The 16,565-nt window shown below is 39.4% G+C and overlaps 1 protein-coding gene across 1 annotated transcript; it reads right to left on the bottom strand.

The window, feature by feature from the left end:
* Window positions 1-3,772: 3,772 nt before the first annotated feature.
* LOC141519522 (olfactory receptor 5P56-like) lies at window positions 3,773-13,465 on the bottom strand. The gene is made up of 3 exons (XM_074231743.1): window positions 13,232-13,465; window positions 8,870-8,968; window positions 3,773-4,735 (listed from the first exon to the last, which is right to left on the bottom strand). The coding sequence occupies exons 1-3, from the start codon at window positions 13,463-13,465 to the stop codon at window positions 3,773-3,775; spliced, it is 1,296 nt and encodes a 431-aa protein (XP_074087844.1).
* Window positions 13,466-16,565: the final 3,100 nt, after the last annotated feature.

Genomic DNA, 16,565 nt, shown 5'->3' with positions numbered 1-16,565 from the left:
GCAATATGAACTTGAGAGAGCTCAGTTCTCCTTTTAAAAAGAAATGCTACATTGATGTTTAAAAAATTATTGCTATCACTTTCTAGTGAGAGTGCAACCCCTATAGAATCTTCTTGTGGAATAAAGAAATACAATTAAGCAAGACTAATCCATATCTTTGCCATGTCTAAAACTGTAATGACTCTATGTTCACTCATAGTCTGTCCTGTTCTGGCAAGAGGAGAAAGGTGTGTTTCACCTTAGGTCCTTTAAAGTTATGAATGAATTCGTCTCCTTTAAAATGGCAACTTTTGAAAGTAGGGTAAATGAAGTAGCTTCTTATTCTATATAGCAATCAAAAAGGGTAGGTGGTTTAATGAATCAAATTACTTATGATATCTACAGTTTTGCAGATATACGCAATAGAAATCTAGCACAATCAGTGCTAGTGCTGTAGACTTTTTTTAATAATACAATTTTTTGATGTTCCTCATCTTTATATATATCATTTCAATGTCCTCTGACACCCTTACTTCCCTGATCTCTCTCTTGTGATGAAGTAAAACAAATAAATGAAATAATTTGAAAATGTATTTAATATTCAATTCTAGTAATTTTCTGTTTCTCCTCTTTGGGGGATGGGGAATACTTCATTAGTTGCTCTTTGGGCCTTCACCAGCTTTTCAATTACTCAGTTTTTAGCTTTCTTTGCATATTGTTTTATTTTTGTAGTGACCTGATTCTTCTGACTAACTGTATCACTTCACACAAATCTTTCCATGATTTTTGAATTCTTCCTATGCGTATTTTCTTACAGTAGAATGCTATTCCATTATAACCACATGGCAAATTTTTCTAGCCTTCCCCTAACTGATAGAAATCTACTTTATTTTGAGTTCTTTGCTATCAGTGTGTTACTTTCAAAATTCTGACATCTATGGGGACTATTATTCTTTATTAGTTTTTATCTTTTATCTGTATTCATTTTTTACTTTCTTGGAGGTATATACTTACTAATGGATTACTGAGACAAAGAAGAAACTTATTTTTTAATGGTCCCTTCAACTTATAACAAGAGAACTGAATTATGAATTGATTAATCAAATTTGAAAAAAAATCCATTAATAAAATCTATTATATGCAAGTCTCCCTTCTGGATTACTGCCTTGTCCTGGTGGAGGGTTTTCATAGCTCAATGAAACTATGACCTATAACATATAAGATTATTCGAGATGGCCAGGTCATAATGGAGAATTCTGACAAATGGTGATCCACTGGAGAAGGAAATGGCAAATCACTCCAGTATCTTTGCTAAAAAAGGCCCCAAATGGGGTCACAAAGAGTTGGTCGTAACTGAATAACAACCATCACATGGCTAGTGTGCTAGAGGTAGGATTTGAACCAAGATCTTCAGGACTCTGTCTGGTCACGTATCCGCTGCTTTTAGTGTGTTAATTTTTGAAACACTTTCCAAAGGTCCATTTTTTTTTTTGATCCTTACAATGATCCAATGAGACAAGGATTGTTGCTGTTATTGGTGTTTATCCTTTGTTCATGAAGACGATCAGGCCCTCTGGACCATGATGCCATGATTCACAGGTGAATTGAATTTGAGTGAAGGAGGGCTGTGTAAGGTCCCAAGACTTACTTTCTTCTTTAGGGCCATCTGGATTTAGTGATCAAATGTGGATCAAAACTGGAAATGACCATTGATGCAGTGGGAGACCTTGGCCTTTTTAAGTTAATGTCTTACCCAGATAGAAACTTTTTGAGGGCAGGAACTGTCTTGCTTACTTCTAGCTACTTCCCAGCACTTAGCACAGTCTTGAGACATAGTAAAAGCTTAATAATTTTTTCTTAATTCATTTACATTTTTAAAATTTGAATTCAATTTTCTTCCCTCTAATTTAGACCTTCAATTCCATGGTATTAATCCCTTTTATATATCCATTTTATTCTATTTTCAATTTTGCCTCTTTCTCAACTTCAAAAGGCCAAGATGGATAATGTCATGTGATAGATAAGGAAAATGACTCTGATAATTGGGCTATGGTGTTATATTTTATTATTATTATATTCATTGAGGAAAGAATATATTATATATTATTAGAAAAGGAATTCCTAGTGAGGTCTTTCCTGATAACAAGCCCAAAGTTCTTTTCACTACACCCCACCATTTGAGTATAGGAAAGTAGGTAATGGATCCCAGAGTTTGGAAAATTAGGTCAATGATATTTTGGTTCCTGGACCTGCTAGTTGGGCCAAGATGCTGGAGTAACTGAGGTTGATGTGCTGGGTGCATAGGTAATCTGCCTAAATAATGCTTTAAAAAATGAATGAAAGAAAGGAATTTATAAGCATAGCGTCTTGGTATTACCTTCTTATATGCCACTGTTTCTTCCCTCAAACACAACCCTCAGCTAGTTGTCTATTTGTACTTTTGTGACCTTCCTCCTTTCTTGTCACCTCCAAGACATTCCCTGACGCTCATAGCGATGTCAACTTTACTTCTAGCTAAGACTGGGGGAAGTGCGATGACCTTGAACTGAGTGGTTCTGGGATTGGTCTTGCGTGGCAGTCAGAGAGTGACCTACAGTAAAGTGGGTCCCACAGTATCAATGAGGTTGTGTGTTGTATTGATCTTAGGGGTAGTCTGGAGTCTAGTTATGATCCAGTTATGTATGATCCTGGACAAGTCACTTTTGCTATAAGCCTTCATTTTCTTTTTTTAAAAATATTTTATTCATTTGTTATTTTCAACTACAAGGAACAGTAGTTTTTATCAATTTTTTTTTTAGGTTTTTGCAAGGCAAACAGGGTTAAGTGGCTTGCCCAAGGCCAGACAGCTAGGTAATTATTAAGTGTCTGAGACCAGATTTAAACCCAGGTACTCCTGACTCCAGGGCCGGTGCTTTATCCACTACATCACCTAGCTGCCCCTTTATCAATTTTTTTTGCAAAATTTTGAGTTTTACATTTTTCTCCCTCCCCCTGACAAGACCTCCATTTTCTCTCTGAAACATGGGAATAGTAAATGGCAGGAACTGCTATACAGAGACAAAAATTAATTTGCCCCAAATTGTATAGTGTTATAACTTTTTATTGTTCTTTGGTCATGGACTGTCAAATAGAAAACAAGAAATTATTTATTTTAAAATGGATAGCTAATTCTAAAACCAGCTGCTCGTATTTATAAATAAAACAAAAATGAGACTATTTCTAAAGTAGCAATAATGGAAGCACATGGTTCAGATGAACTTTTGAGCACCAATTTGTCTTTTCTTTGTTGTTGTTTTTGGTTTTTAAGGTCGTTTTGCAAGGCAAACGGGGTTAAATGGCTTGCCCAAGGCCACACAGTTAGGTAATCAATAAGTGTCTGAGTCTGAGACCAGATTTGAACCCAGGTACTCCTGACTCCAGGGCCGGTGCTTTATCCACTGCGCTACCTAGCCACCCCTACCCAAGTCTTTCTGACTATAGACTTGGTGCTCTATTCATTGCCCCACCTAGCTGCCAAAAACTTTCTGCTTTGTCATTCTCACTGCCATGGTAGGTGGAATTGGTCTGTTGAAAAACAGAATTGTAGAATTGGGATTGAAGGAAATTTAGAGATCTAGGCCAGTTCCTTCACTTGAAACTCTGCAGGGGACATTGATTTACCTGAGGCCATATTAATGGGAGGTAGAGATTAACCAAGGCTCAAATTCAGGTCCTTTGCTTTCAAGCCCAGGGCTTTTCCCATCATAACATGGTCTCTGGAGCAGGAAGAAACATTGTCCTGGGAAGGAACATGTTAGCTTTTCTCTTGAGTCTTTCCCAGGAATTTCTTTCTCAAGGCTGTCTTCACATCCTTATTTCTTAGGCTATAGATTAGAGGGTTGAGCATGGGGATCACAATGGTGTAGAAAACAGACACAACCTTGTTCTGGTCTGAGGTTTTTCTTGAGCTTGGCTGAGCGTACATGAAGATGATGGTGCCATAGAAGAGGGAGATGGCAGTGAGGTGGGAGGCACAGGTAGAGAATGCCTTCCGTTGGGCCTCCAGGGAGTGCATCCTATAGATGGTGACCAGGGTGTAGGTAGAGGAGACCAGAATTATGGAAACGGTGCTAAGTATGATAGTGGAAGAAGATAAGAAGAGGATCAGCAGAGCAGCTTTGTCACCACAGGCGAGTTGGAGCACTGGAGGGAGGTCACAGAAGTAGTGGTCTATGATGTTGGGGCCACAGAAGGGCAGCCTGAAGATATTCCCTGTCTGTGTGACTGCATTGGCTGCACCTACAGCATAGGGCAAGGCTGCCAGTTCCATGCACAAGCGATGGGACATGATGGCATGGTAGAGCAGAGGGTGGCAGATGGCTACAAACCGGTCATAGGCCATGACAGCAAGAAGAAGACATTCTGCTGTTCCATGGATAGTCATCATCAACAACTGAGTCACACAGGCAACAGAGGAGATGGACCTGTCCCTGGTGAGGAAGCTGGCCCGTAGTCTAGGGGTATTTATGGTAGAGTAGGAGAAGTCAAGAAAGGAGAGGATGCTCAGGAAGAAGTACATGGGTGGGTGGAGCTGAGGGTTGGTACAGATCAGGGAGGTCACGCCCAGATTCCCCCCGGGACAGTCACTGAGTAGATCAGCAAGAAGATAATGAAGAGGCCACCTTTCAGCTCCTTTCTCTCTGTCAGTCCCAGTCGGAGGAACCAGGTGACCATGGAGTGATTCCCTCCCATAATACTCTTTGCTGCTGTGTTTTCCCTGCAAAGATGATGTGGGAGACCAAGTAAGAAATGGGCTTCTCTCAATACCACCTAAGCTCTCTGATGCCCTCAGAATGGGCAGGGACAAGGATTACATTCTTTCCCTGACTCCTTCCAGTGACCACTTATAGAGCATTAGAGTCGGGAAGAGCTGACTTCCAGTCCTGCTTCAGGAAGCAGTGTGACCCTGGGAAAGTGACTTAAATTTCAGCCTCAGTTTCCTCATGATACAAAAAATGGATAATAAAAGCACCTCTCTCTCTCATAGGGCTGTTTTGAGGAAAACACATATAAAATGCTATGGAATTGCTAACTCATTGTTATTATATTCTTTAGAATCAACTTGATAGGGCAGGAAATGTTGTGAGCTTTGGTGGGGAGAGGAGAGGACTTGGGAGGCTGGCTTCTGAGGTCATGAAAGAAAGACCTTCAGAGACAAATAATCTAAGACCATTAATATAACAAGGCCAAAGACCTACTGGGAAATTTGGTGCTACCAAGGGAATTGGGCCACAGATAATCACAGTACCAGAATTGTGTGATTCTCTGGATAACTGAAGCTGCTGTCATCCAGGACTGGAGGGGGATATTACTGGGGTATTCTTTAGGTACTTGGCCAAACTCCCAGGGCCTGAAATAGCTGCCCAGTGTTAATGAGGTTGAATCATTGAGTCACTGAGAACATACTCTGGGGCTTCCTTTCCTTCTGATGCTAGTTGGAAGGACAAGTTGGATACCCAAGGGTTACCGGTCAGCCTTACCTTTAGGTAGCGCTGATTGAAGTAGACAGTAGTCTGACATCTCACTATTTGGTTCTCTCTACAAAAGATTGTAGACCACAGATAATAGACACCTAGGTGGAAAGGACCTTGGATGGCATCTACTGCAATTACTCATTTTTAAAAATTGCTTATTATTTTTCCATCAGCCTTCGGTTTCAGATCTATTCATTCTTCCATAACCAGTGCATCGTCTCTTGTAATAAAAGACAGAAAAAAAAGAAAACAGGCCTATAGAACTAGTTAAACACATTGGTTGACTAATGTTACAAAACTAATTAACACATAAATCTTGGGGCGGCTAGGTGGAGCAGTGGATAGAGCACTGGCCCTGGAGTTAGGAGGACCTGAGTTTAAATCTGACCTCTGACACTTAATAATTACCTAGCTGTGTGGCCTTGGGTAAGCCACTTAACCCCATTGCCTTGAAAAAACCTAAAATAAAAAGCCACATAAGTCTTTCAGTGTATGCAACTATTTTACACACATGAAACTTCTTCCCTCTGCAATGAAAGGGGGAAAGAAAATATATTTTCTTTTCTCTTATTTGACCAATATAATTTTATAACAAGGAAACTGATGACAGAAAAGATAAGTGACAGCTCATGATTGCTTAGTCAGCAAATACCCAGGATTTGAACCCAAATCATCTGGCTACAAAGTCAATACTCTTGCCAACCAAATATAGACCTAGACAAAGCAGTTTGTCTCTTCAGGGAAGCTTGCAACTTTCACTAGTGATCAATCATTCAATATTTATTAAGTGCTTACTGTGTTGTCAAACTGCTAAGCTCTAAGAGTCTTGAGCTTTCCCTATAGTAATGTACATAACTTGACATCAATCTATCTATCCATCCATCCATCCATCCATCCAATCCATCCATCATCCATCTATCCTTCTCTCTCTCTCTCTCTGGCTAGCTATCTGCTATCTATCTATCTATCTATCTATCTATCTATCTATCTATCTATCTATCTATCTATCTTTCTGTCTATCTATCTAATATTTATAAAAGTTGACAGTGGAGAGAATATTCTTAGTATTAAAATATTTTTTTTTATAAAATGGCATATTAAAAAGCATTCCTCCCCACATTGCTTTACATGGTGCTTCCTAGGTGGCTGCCCATGGGGCATAAAAGGTCAACCAGGTTGCACTTTTGCTTTGTTAATGATGGAAAAAAAGATCCCAACAGGTGTCTAGTACCCTTCACATCTGTCAGGTGATCTCTCTCTGGTTCTAACTCTTGTTTACTTGCCATTGCCTTTTGTATTTCCCTCCTTCAAACCATAGGACTTGATTTCTAATCCAACTTCCATTACAAGTTTTCCACCATATCTGTACAGGTAGCTCAATTTCTTCGTTCACTTTGAGAAGATTGAGAGAATTTCAGAAATTAAAGTAGGTAAATGATGTTTTTATTTATTCCTTGTTTTCAAAGGAGACCATGATATCAGGCTGATGAATTGGATTTGAGTGGGGGGGGGAGCTGTGCTAAGTCACCAGCTTCACTTTCTCCTCTGGAACCATCTGGGTTCATTGGTCAGATATGAATTAGGACAACTGGATCAATCAGGGTAAAGGACTTGCCCAAGGTCACACAGCTAGTAAGTGTCAAGTATTTGAGGTTGGATTTGAAAACAGGTCGGATCTGAATCATCCATCAAGTCATCTAGCTGCCCTCCCGGTAACAGATAGCAATGCAGTGTTAGGTGGAGCCTTAGGCTCCTGCCCTCCATCCTCTTCGAAAAACTCCAACCCAACACTCTCCAAAAATTCCTTGTTGAAGCGATGGGTGGTAGGAACATAGTCCAGTCACTCTTAGGATCTTTTGTAACTTCTTGCTTGGTGCCTCCAGCCTTGGGCTCCCAAACCTTTAAGGGGCTATTTTGACTGTAATTACAAGTACGGCTGAATATTATTAAGTGACTTTGGAGGCCCAGGGAAGGGGAAAGTCATGAAAACAGAGGAAATGTGAAATTTTGACAATGAAAGGCATCTTTTAGGATATTCTTTTGAATGTCCTAGATATGGACTAGTCTTTTTCTTCTCTTTAATTATATGGGAAGTGGAGGGAGTAGTTTTTGTCCTTCATTTTCGAAGAAGTCCATAGCATCAGGAGGTGGTGCCAAGACATGCTCTTGAAATGGATTTGAGTGAAGGAGGACTCACCTTCTCCTCCAGAACCATCTGGGTCCAGTGGTCAGATAGGGATCAGGATGACTGGAGATGGTCCTGGATGTGAGGCAATCCAGGTTAAGTGACTTGCCCAGGGTCACACAGCTAATAAGTGTCTGAGGTCACATTTGAACTCAGGTCCTCCTGACTTCAGGGCTGGTGCTCTACTAACTGTACTAACTGCCAGGGAGGGAGAAGTTAGGGAGGGAATAGTCATGTGGTACATTGACTGCCGACTGGACTTGATGTCTGGATAGGACGGAGTTCAAATCCTAGCTCAGACTCTTACTGTATTAATCCTGGGTAAATCACTTAAATTCTCAGCCTTAGTTTTCTCATCTTTAAAATGGAAATGTTTTAAAGATAACTACCTTTAGTGTTCTTGTGAGAATTGAAGGAGATAGCATGTATATGGTAATGCTTCTCAAAATTCATTGTTGGGGTGGCTGAGTTCAAATCAGGCCTCAGACACTTAATAATTACCTAGCTGTGTGGCCTTGGGTAAGCCACTTAACCCCATTGCCTTGCAAAAAAAAAATCTAAAAAAAACCCCCTCATTGTTGCTGTTCAGTTATATCCTATTCTTGGTGACCCCATTGGGAGTTTTTTTTTTCTTTAGGTTTTTGCTAGGCAGTGGGGTTAAGTGGCTTGCCCAAGGCCACACAGCTAGGTAAGTATTAAGTGTCTGAGACCAGATTTGAACTCAGGTCCTCCTGACTCCAGGGGTGGTGCTCTATCCACTGCTCCACCTAGCCACCCCTATTGGGAATTTTCTTGACAAAGATACTGAAAGTCTGCCATTTCCTTTTCCAGCTCATCTTACCAATTCAGCACTCTATTCACTGGGCCACTTGTCAAACATATCATTAGATAAATGCTAACTACCATTATTTTCTAGGATTCAAGCGGAAACTGTCTATGCCTCAGTCTTTCCTGTATTTTGTTCTTGTTTACACTTTGGCTGGTTTTCTTGGCTATTTTCTTGAGTTTTATTTTTGATAGAAAAAGTGGAATTGAGTGGAATAGCATGTTATGAGCTATAAGTCAGGAACCACATCTAAGGGAAGCCCTGCCGTTTGTGCCATTGGCTCATGGCCACTAGCCAACTCCTTACAGCAGCTTCTCTGAATCACCACCATTGTACCTCAGAGGGATATCCTCCAGAGAGACAGACCCTTAAATCTTCAGCGTTATAAGTAACAGAGCCATTGCATTCATTCTCTTCCATCGAGCCCAGTCCAGTCCAGTCCAGGGCAGTCCAGCCCACTTCACACTAATCCAATCACATCCAGTTAAACTCAGTTTGATTAAAAAAATGAGTTCAGTAATACTTTTAAAAGACTTTCTAAGTCTCTCAATCCTAAAATGAACAATACTTCTATTTCTTAACTATTTCTTTATGGTTGTATTATCATTATAAAGCCATTTTTTTTCATTGTTTAAGCAATTGTTATCCACAACTTCTGTTTACTTTAGTTTTTTCAATTATAAAATGAGGTTGGAAATAACACCTGGAGCAGTTAGTGACATAGCAGATAGAGTGTAGGACCTGGAGTCAGGAGATCCTGAGTTCTAAGGGGACCTCAGATACTTACTAGCTGTGGGACCCTGGACAAGTCACTTAACTGCGTTTGCCTCACTTTCTTCTTCTAATGAACTGGAGAAGGACATGGCAAACCATTCCAAGATCTCTGCCAAGAAAATCCCCAAAGGGGACATGAAACATTGAACACAGCTTAAAACGACTAAACAAGAACAGCAATAATACCTGCCTCCTAGTATTGATGTGAGGCTAAAATGAGATCTATTTCTATAATGTACAGCACCTTCTCTCCATCTCTCACAACTGACTTGCTACTTTCTCTCAGGTGGCAAGGTCATGGAGAAGGAAGAAGGAACAAAGGATGGTTGAGGGTCCATAGGATGGGCCAAGAAGTCTCATTAGACTGACCTGAAAGATGAGAGATCATATCCCCTTGAGTGTGGCTGAGACCTCTCTTGGAGAACTTCCTTCCCTGGAGCATTGGCAACCTCTATCACTATTTATCTAGTCCCATCTGGAGATGACTTTAGGTTAGAATTTTTAAAGTATGAGGATTCCTTCTCCCTGAGATATCCTTCTCCTAGTATTTATCCGATTTTTTCCTCCTTGCATCCCTGGGGTTTGCTGAATGGGAAGAAAGGTTGATTCATCTCTGATTGCCTCTAGAGGGAGATGACATGTTGTGGCTCTAGATTGGTTCATCTGGGAATATAGCCTGCTTTATGAGTGACATTTTGGAAGTCTTGGGCATAGAAAATGTGCTGCCAAGGACTTCAATCCCAGGTTGGATTCTTCTTTTCTTAGCATGTCATTCCCTAGGGTACTGCCTCTTTGGGTTTAATGAGTTTTGGGAACTCTAGAAGGAAACGTACATAACAACATATAGAATTCCTTTGTTTCATGGATGTCAGAGCATTTTATATTTATTATTATAACTAAGTATTCCTATTTAGCACCATGAAGTTGCTAGTGATCAACTCTGGGTTGATTACTTTTTAACATCAAAGGGATTGTAACAGGAATTCTTAACCTGGGTCCCATGAATTTGGTTTTAAAATTTTTTTTTATTTTAATAACTATTTCAATTTCATTGGTTTCTTTGAACTCCTATGTATTTTATTTCTTAGATTGAAAATATTATTTTGACAAGGAGCCCAAGGGCTGCACACTAGACTGTTAAAGGGATCTGTGACATAAAAAGATTATTGCCCCCTGCCTTAATTCTTTAAAGGGCATTGTATTGATGTAAGTTTTTCTTATTAGGGGAATATTAGACCCAGAAAGGTTTATTAATTTTTTGCAAATCATGCAGCAAATTCTTAAAAACCTGATCTTGAACCAGTATTCAGTTAATGCTAGTCTAGCTATAATGATCAATTTTTTTCTTCAGTTGAGTTAGAGCATTTGGTGGGGCTGCTAAATCAGATGACTGCCTTTTTTTCCCTTAATATTTCTTCTTAGTTACACAGGTATACAGAGAAGTAACTATGGAGTTTAAATGAAGTCTTCAGTTTTTAAAAGGTATCATGTATTATGTCATTTTTCCTCTAATTTCTTTCTTTCATTTGGATTTGATTCTTCTCTAACAACACGATCAACATAGATATATTGTTTAATGTAGTTATAATGTTATCAGATTGCTTTCTATCAGGCAGGGGAAGGAAGGAAGGGGGAAAAATGCAAAAAATAAAAGATTGGTAAAAACTACCATTGCATATAGTTGGAAAAGCAAATAAATGCAATATTTAAAAAAAAGAAAAAATTATTTTTTTCAACAAGCTTTTGTACCTTTTGTGCCTTTGTACCTTTTCTTCTAGGAATTTTTGTGCTTTCTTCTCTGTTTGACCAATTCTTCTTTTTTAAGGTAATCTTTAAAATTTTTTTTTGCAAAACAATGGGGTTAAGTGACTTGCCCAAGGTCACACAGCTAGGTAAGAATTGTGTCTGAGGCTGGATTTGAATCAGGTCCTCCTGACTCCAAGGCTGGTGCTTTATCCACTGCTCCACCTAGCCGCCCCAAGTTAGAGTGATATTTTTTCATTATTTTTTGGTGTCTTCTTTACCCAGTTGTTGACTTTTTTCAAGATTTTCTTGCATTGCTCTTATTTCCCTTCCCATTTTCCCTCTACCTCTTTTACTTCATTATCAAATCCCTTTTGAGGTCTTCCAAGGTGTAAGACCAATTCATATTTTTCTTAGAAGCTTTGAATATAGGAGTTTTGACTTTAATGTCTTCTTCCAAGTGTGTGTGTTGATCTTTCTTGTTAGCACATAACTTTCCATAACCAGATTTTGTTGCTATTGTTATTCACTCATTTTCCCCAACTATTCTTTTTTTAAATTAATTTTTATTAAAGATATTATTTGAGTTGTACATTTTCCCCCAATCTTGCTTCCCTCCCCCCACCCCCCCCACAGAAAACACTGTCAGTCTTTACTTTGTTTCGATGTTGTACCTTGATTGAAATTGGGTGTGGTGAGAGAGAAATCATTTCCTTAAAGAAGAGAAGAGAAGTCTAAGAGGTGACAAGATCAGACAATAAGCTATCTGTTTTTTTCTAAATTAAAGGGAATAGTCCTTGTACTTTGTTCAAACTCCATGGCTCCTTATCTGGATACAGATGGCACTCTCCTTTGCAGACAGCCCAAAATTGTTCCCGATTGTTGCACTGATGGAATGAGTGAGTCCATCAAGGTTGAGCATCACCCAAGTGTTGCTGTTAGGATGTACAGTGTTTTTCTGGTTCTGCTCATCTCACTCAGCATCAGTTCATGCAAATCCCTCCAGGTTTCCCTGAATTCCCACCCCTCCTGGTTTCTAATAGAACAATAGTGTTCCATGACATACCTATACCAGTTTGCTAAGCCATTCCCCAATTGAAGGATATTTACTTGATTTCCAATTCTTTGCCACCACAAACAGGGCTGCTATAAATATTTTTTGTACAAGTAATATTTTTACCCTTTTTCATCATCTCTTAAGGGTATAGACCCAGTAGTGGTATTTCTGGGTCAAAGGGTATGCACATTTTTGTTGCCCTTTGGGCATAGTTCCAAATAGCTCTCCAGAAGGGTTGAATGAGTTCACAGCTCCACCAACAGCGTAATAGTGTCCCAGATTTCCCACAACCCTTCCAACAATGATCATTATCCTTCCTGGTCATATTGGCCAATCTGAGAGGTGTGAGGTGGTACCTCAGAGAAGCTTTAATTTGCATTTCTCTAATAATTAATGATTTAGAGCATTTTTTCATATGACTATGGATTGCTTTGATCTCCTCATCTGTAAATTGCCTTTGCATATCCTTTGACCCTTTGTCAATTGTTTCCCAACCATTCTTGACTTTTAAATTATTTATTTATCTATTCATTTATTCATTCATTTATTTATTTTTTAGGTTTTTGCAAGGCAAATGGAGTTAAGTGGCTTGCTCAACACAACTAAGCAATTATTAAGTGTCTGGATTTGAATTTAGGTACTCCTGACTCCAGGGCTGGCTCTATCCACTGTGTCACATACCTGCCTCTTATTTTTTTTTAAAGCAATGGGATTAAGTGACTTGCCAAAGGTCACACAAGCTAGGCAATTAAGTGTCTGAGATCGGATTTGACCTCAGGTCCTCCTGACTCCAGGGCTGGTTCTCTATCCACTGTACCACCTAGTTGCCCCTATTCTTGACTTTTAACAATTTGTTAAAGTAGGGCTTTGCTTCCAGGGTAGAGGGCACATTATCTCAAATTTCAGAGATTTTGTGTAATTGTTTTCAGAGAGACTTCTAGGTACCTATAAGTTTTCAGTTCTTCCAAGATAGAATCATCTAAGGAGAGGTTTATTTATGACTCTCTTGGCCTGTCTTGTGGTCTGTGAGTGATCACAAGCCCTCTTTTCTGTCCTGGAACTGTGATGATGGTTCCTATTCCATTGGGATATCTTATGTTGAGATCTTCTTGTATTCTCTTGTGTGTGAGTTCTCCTTCTTGCCTTGGGGCTACCATCCAGACTGTAATCCAGCTCTGAGGACGGGCAAAGCAACAGAGTCCTGTTTCAGTACTAGCAAAGAGATTCCTCTGATCTCCTTCTGATGAGTTGCCCAGCCCCACTTCCCCTTCTTCCTTCTCCTCTCCTCCCCCAACCATCAGTGGGCTGCCACTGGTTTGCTTGCTCCTGGTTTTCTGGGACTGGGTCAGTGCTGGTGTGGTCTGTCCTGGACTGCATTCCTCTCTCATCCACTGACCTGCTAAGTTGTCTTGGACTGGCAAATTGTTTCACTCAGTCTTTTGTGAGTTCTGATGCTCCAGAATTTGTTTAGAATCATTATTTAAAGGTTTTTGGAGGAATCTGTGGGGAGAGCTCAGACATGTCCCTGCTTTTACTCCACCATTTTGGCTCCACCTCTGGATGCTGTTCTTTAATTGCTCTCAATGATCTTTGAGAAATCTGGAGAGTCGGGCTAACATAATGTGTAGTTTTAAAAAAGGAGAAGAATACAGTTAGAAAGACTAGAGGACTTCAACTCATAGTAAGATTCCAAAATAATTTATTAAAGGAATTGTTTTTGAGCATTTATAAACTAGTGATCCCTAGAATTAACCATGGGTTCACCAGGTCATGTGAACTTAATTTCCTTTTTTTTTGAGTTGCTAGACCACTAGACCAGTGAAAATAAAAATACTTAGATTTTAGTCAAGCATTTGATAAGGTCTCAGATGACATTCTTGTAACAAGAAAGAGAGATGGAAGAATGATAATATATTTGGGTGAATTCAGAGTGGATTAGAAGTTAGACCCAAATAAACCACTGGGGAGTCTGTTAGATCTTCAGGGTTTTTTCCACCAACATTTTTATATGTAACATGGATGAAGGTATAACTGATAAAAATTTATTTTATTTTTTTTTAGGTTTTTGCAAGGCAAATGGGGTTAAGTGGCTTTCCCAAGGCCACACAGCTAGCTAATTATTAAGTGTCTAAGACCGGATTTGAACCCAGGTACTCCTGACTCCAGGGCTGGTGCTTTATCCACTGCGCCACCTAGCCGCCCCTAAAATTTTTTTTAAAGTTATTTATTTATTTATTTTGAATTTTACAATTTTTCCCCTAATCTTGCCGCCCCCCCCCCACCCCAAGAAGGCAGTCTGTTAGTCATTACATTGTTTCCATGGTATATATATTGATCTAAATTGAATGTGATGGGAGAGAAATCATATCCTTAAGGAAGAATTAAAGTATAAGAGATAGCAAAATTATATAATAATGTTTTTTTTTAATTAAAGGTAATAGTCTTTGGTCTTTGTTCAAACTCCACAATTCTTTCTCTGGACAGATGGTATTCTCCATCACAGATGCTCCAAAACTGTGCCTGATTGTTGGACTGATGGAATAAGTCCACCAAGGTTGATCATCATCCCCATGCTGTTAGGGTGTACAGTGTTTTTCTGGTTCTAGTCATCTTGCTCAGCATCAGTTCATGCAAATCCTTCCAGGATTCCCTGAATGCCCATCCCTCCTGGTTTCTAATAGAACAATAGTGTTTCATCACATACATATTATACCACAGTTTTGTTAAGTCATCCCCAATTTATGAACATTTAATTTCCAATTCTTTGCCACCACAAACAGGGCTGCTATGAATATTTTCATATAAGTGATGTTTTTGCCCTTTTTTCATGATCTCTTCAGGGTATAGACCCAGTAGTGGTATTGCTGGATCAAAGGGTATGCCCGTTTTTGTTGCCCTTTGGGTATAATTCCAAATTGCTTTCCAGAAAGGTTGGATGAGTTTACAGCTCCACCAACAATGTATTAGTGTTCCAGATTTCCAACATCCCTTCCAACATTGATCATTGTCCTTTCTGGTAATTTTGTCCAGTCTGAGAGGTGTGAAGTGGTGCCTCATAACTGATATAATTGTTAAATTTCTGGATAACATGAAGTTGGAGGAGAAAGTCCTCTTTGGCAACAGTCAGAATCCAAATGATCATGGCAGGTTATATGGATAAGATACACAAGATGATTTAATAGTCTTTCACTTGGGTGAAAAAAAAAATCACCTGCATAAGTGATTTGCATCCAGAAGACCTTGGTTGAAATCTCAGCTCTGCTATTTACTTACAAACATACCATATCTGCATGACTTTGAGTAAGTCACTTCTGATATCTGGATTTCAGTCTTTTCCTTTATAAATTGTGAGGTTTGCACTAGAAGATGATTTCCAAGGCCTCCAAACACATTTTATGGAAAACTGCATTTGTGAACTTTTCAAATTTAACTAGATGACCTCAAGCATCCCTTTCATCTCTGATGCTATGATTTCATAGGAAAATTTAAATTGTTGCCAGGTGAGTCTTTCCTAAATGTAGATCAGGTACTGGGGGAGGGAAGAAAAGAAATGAGGGGAGAGGTAAGAAAGGGTATCCAAAAGGTGCTTAAAAATTAATTTTGTTGGATTCTTACAGGCTTCCTGGTGGGTTAGAATGTAACTTTGCTTTGTGGTGTTATATTCATTTTAATGGTTTCAGGGACCATATCTGGTTAATTTGTTCATGCCTTCTTAATATCTCTTGGATCGTTGACATCTGTATTAGGGAGAAAAGGAATTTCAATGATTTGCTAAGAGATCTTGAGAACACAGGGGAGACCGAAAGTCTCTCTGTGGGCAAGAAAAAGGAAATGGTCCCTTGGCTTATGCAAGGGAACTTGGATCACAGAGAAGTTCATTGGGGAAATGATTAGGAGAAACAAAAGTCTTGTTAGGAAAATGACTTGTTTGTTTGAAAGAAATTTGTTTCTATGACAGGATGGTACCTTCCCTTGGGATAGCTCCCTTGTAATACTTGATAGTGACTTGGAAATGGTTAACTAGCTCAGGAGAAACATATCTGAACCTTCTGCTAGAGTGGGTTCTAATGGGTCTTCTGCCCCATGGCTCCACTGTCTCTCTCTTACCCTGCTGAGTGAACAGCAGAGGCAGACCAATTTCATCTAAGGAACCCAACTTCCTTTCAAGTGAGCCACCCAAAGTGGTATGGGTTGCCTGAGGAAATAGTGTTTCCTCCTTCTTGGAAGTCTTCAAACAAGGGTTACTGATGACCACTGGTTGGGAATGTTGTAGAAGGAATGCATGTGGACTGGACAGCACCTGAGACCCTTCAGTGCTGAGATCTTTTGATCCTTGTTTTAAATTTAAAATTTTTATTTTCCCAGCTACATGCAATGGTGGTTTTTCAAAATTCATCCATTTGCAAATTTATGAGCTACACATTTTTCTATCACCTCCCTTCCTTCCATGCAGGTGAGCAGTCTGGTAAAAGTTGTACATGTACATTT

This window comes from Macrotis lagotis, chromosome 3 (genome assembly GCF_037893015.1).
Source record: "Macrotis lagotis isolate mMagLag1 chromosome 3, bilby.v1.9.chrom.fasta, whole genome shotgun sequence".
In the NCBI taxonomy this organism is placed as follows: domain Eukaryota; kingdom Metazoa; phylum Chordata; class Mammalia; order Peramelemorphia; family Peramelidae; genus Macrotis; species Macrotis lagotis.
Note: the sequence above shows the minus strand (reverse complement) of the source record. Positions and strands in the feature narration are given on the sequence as shown.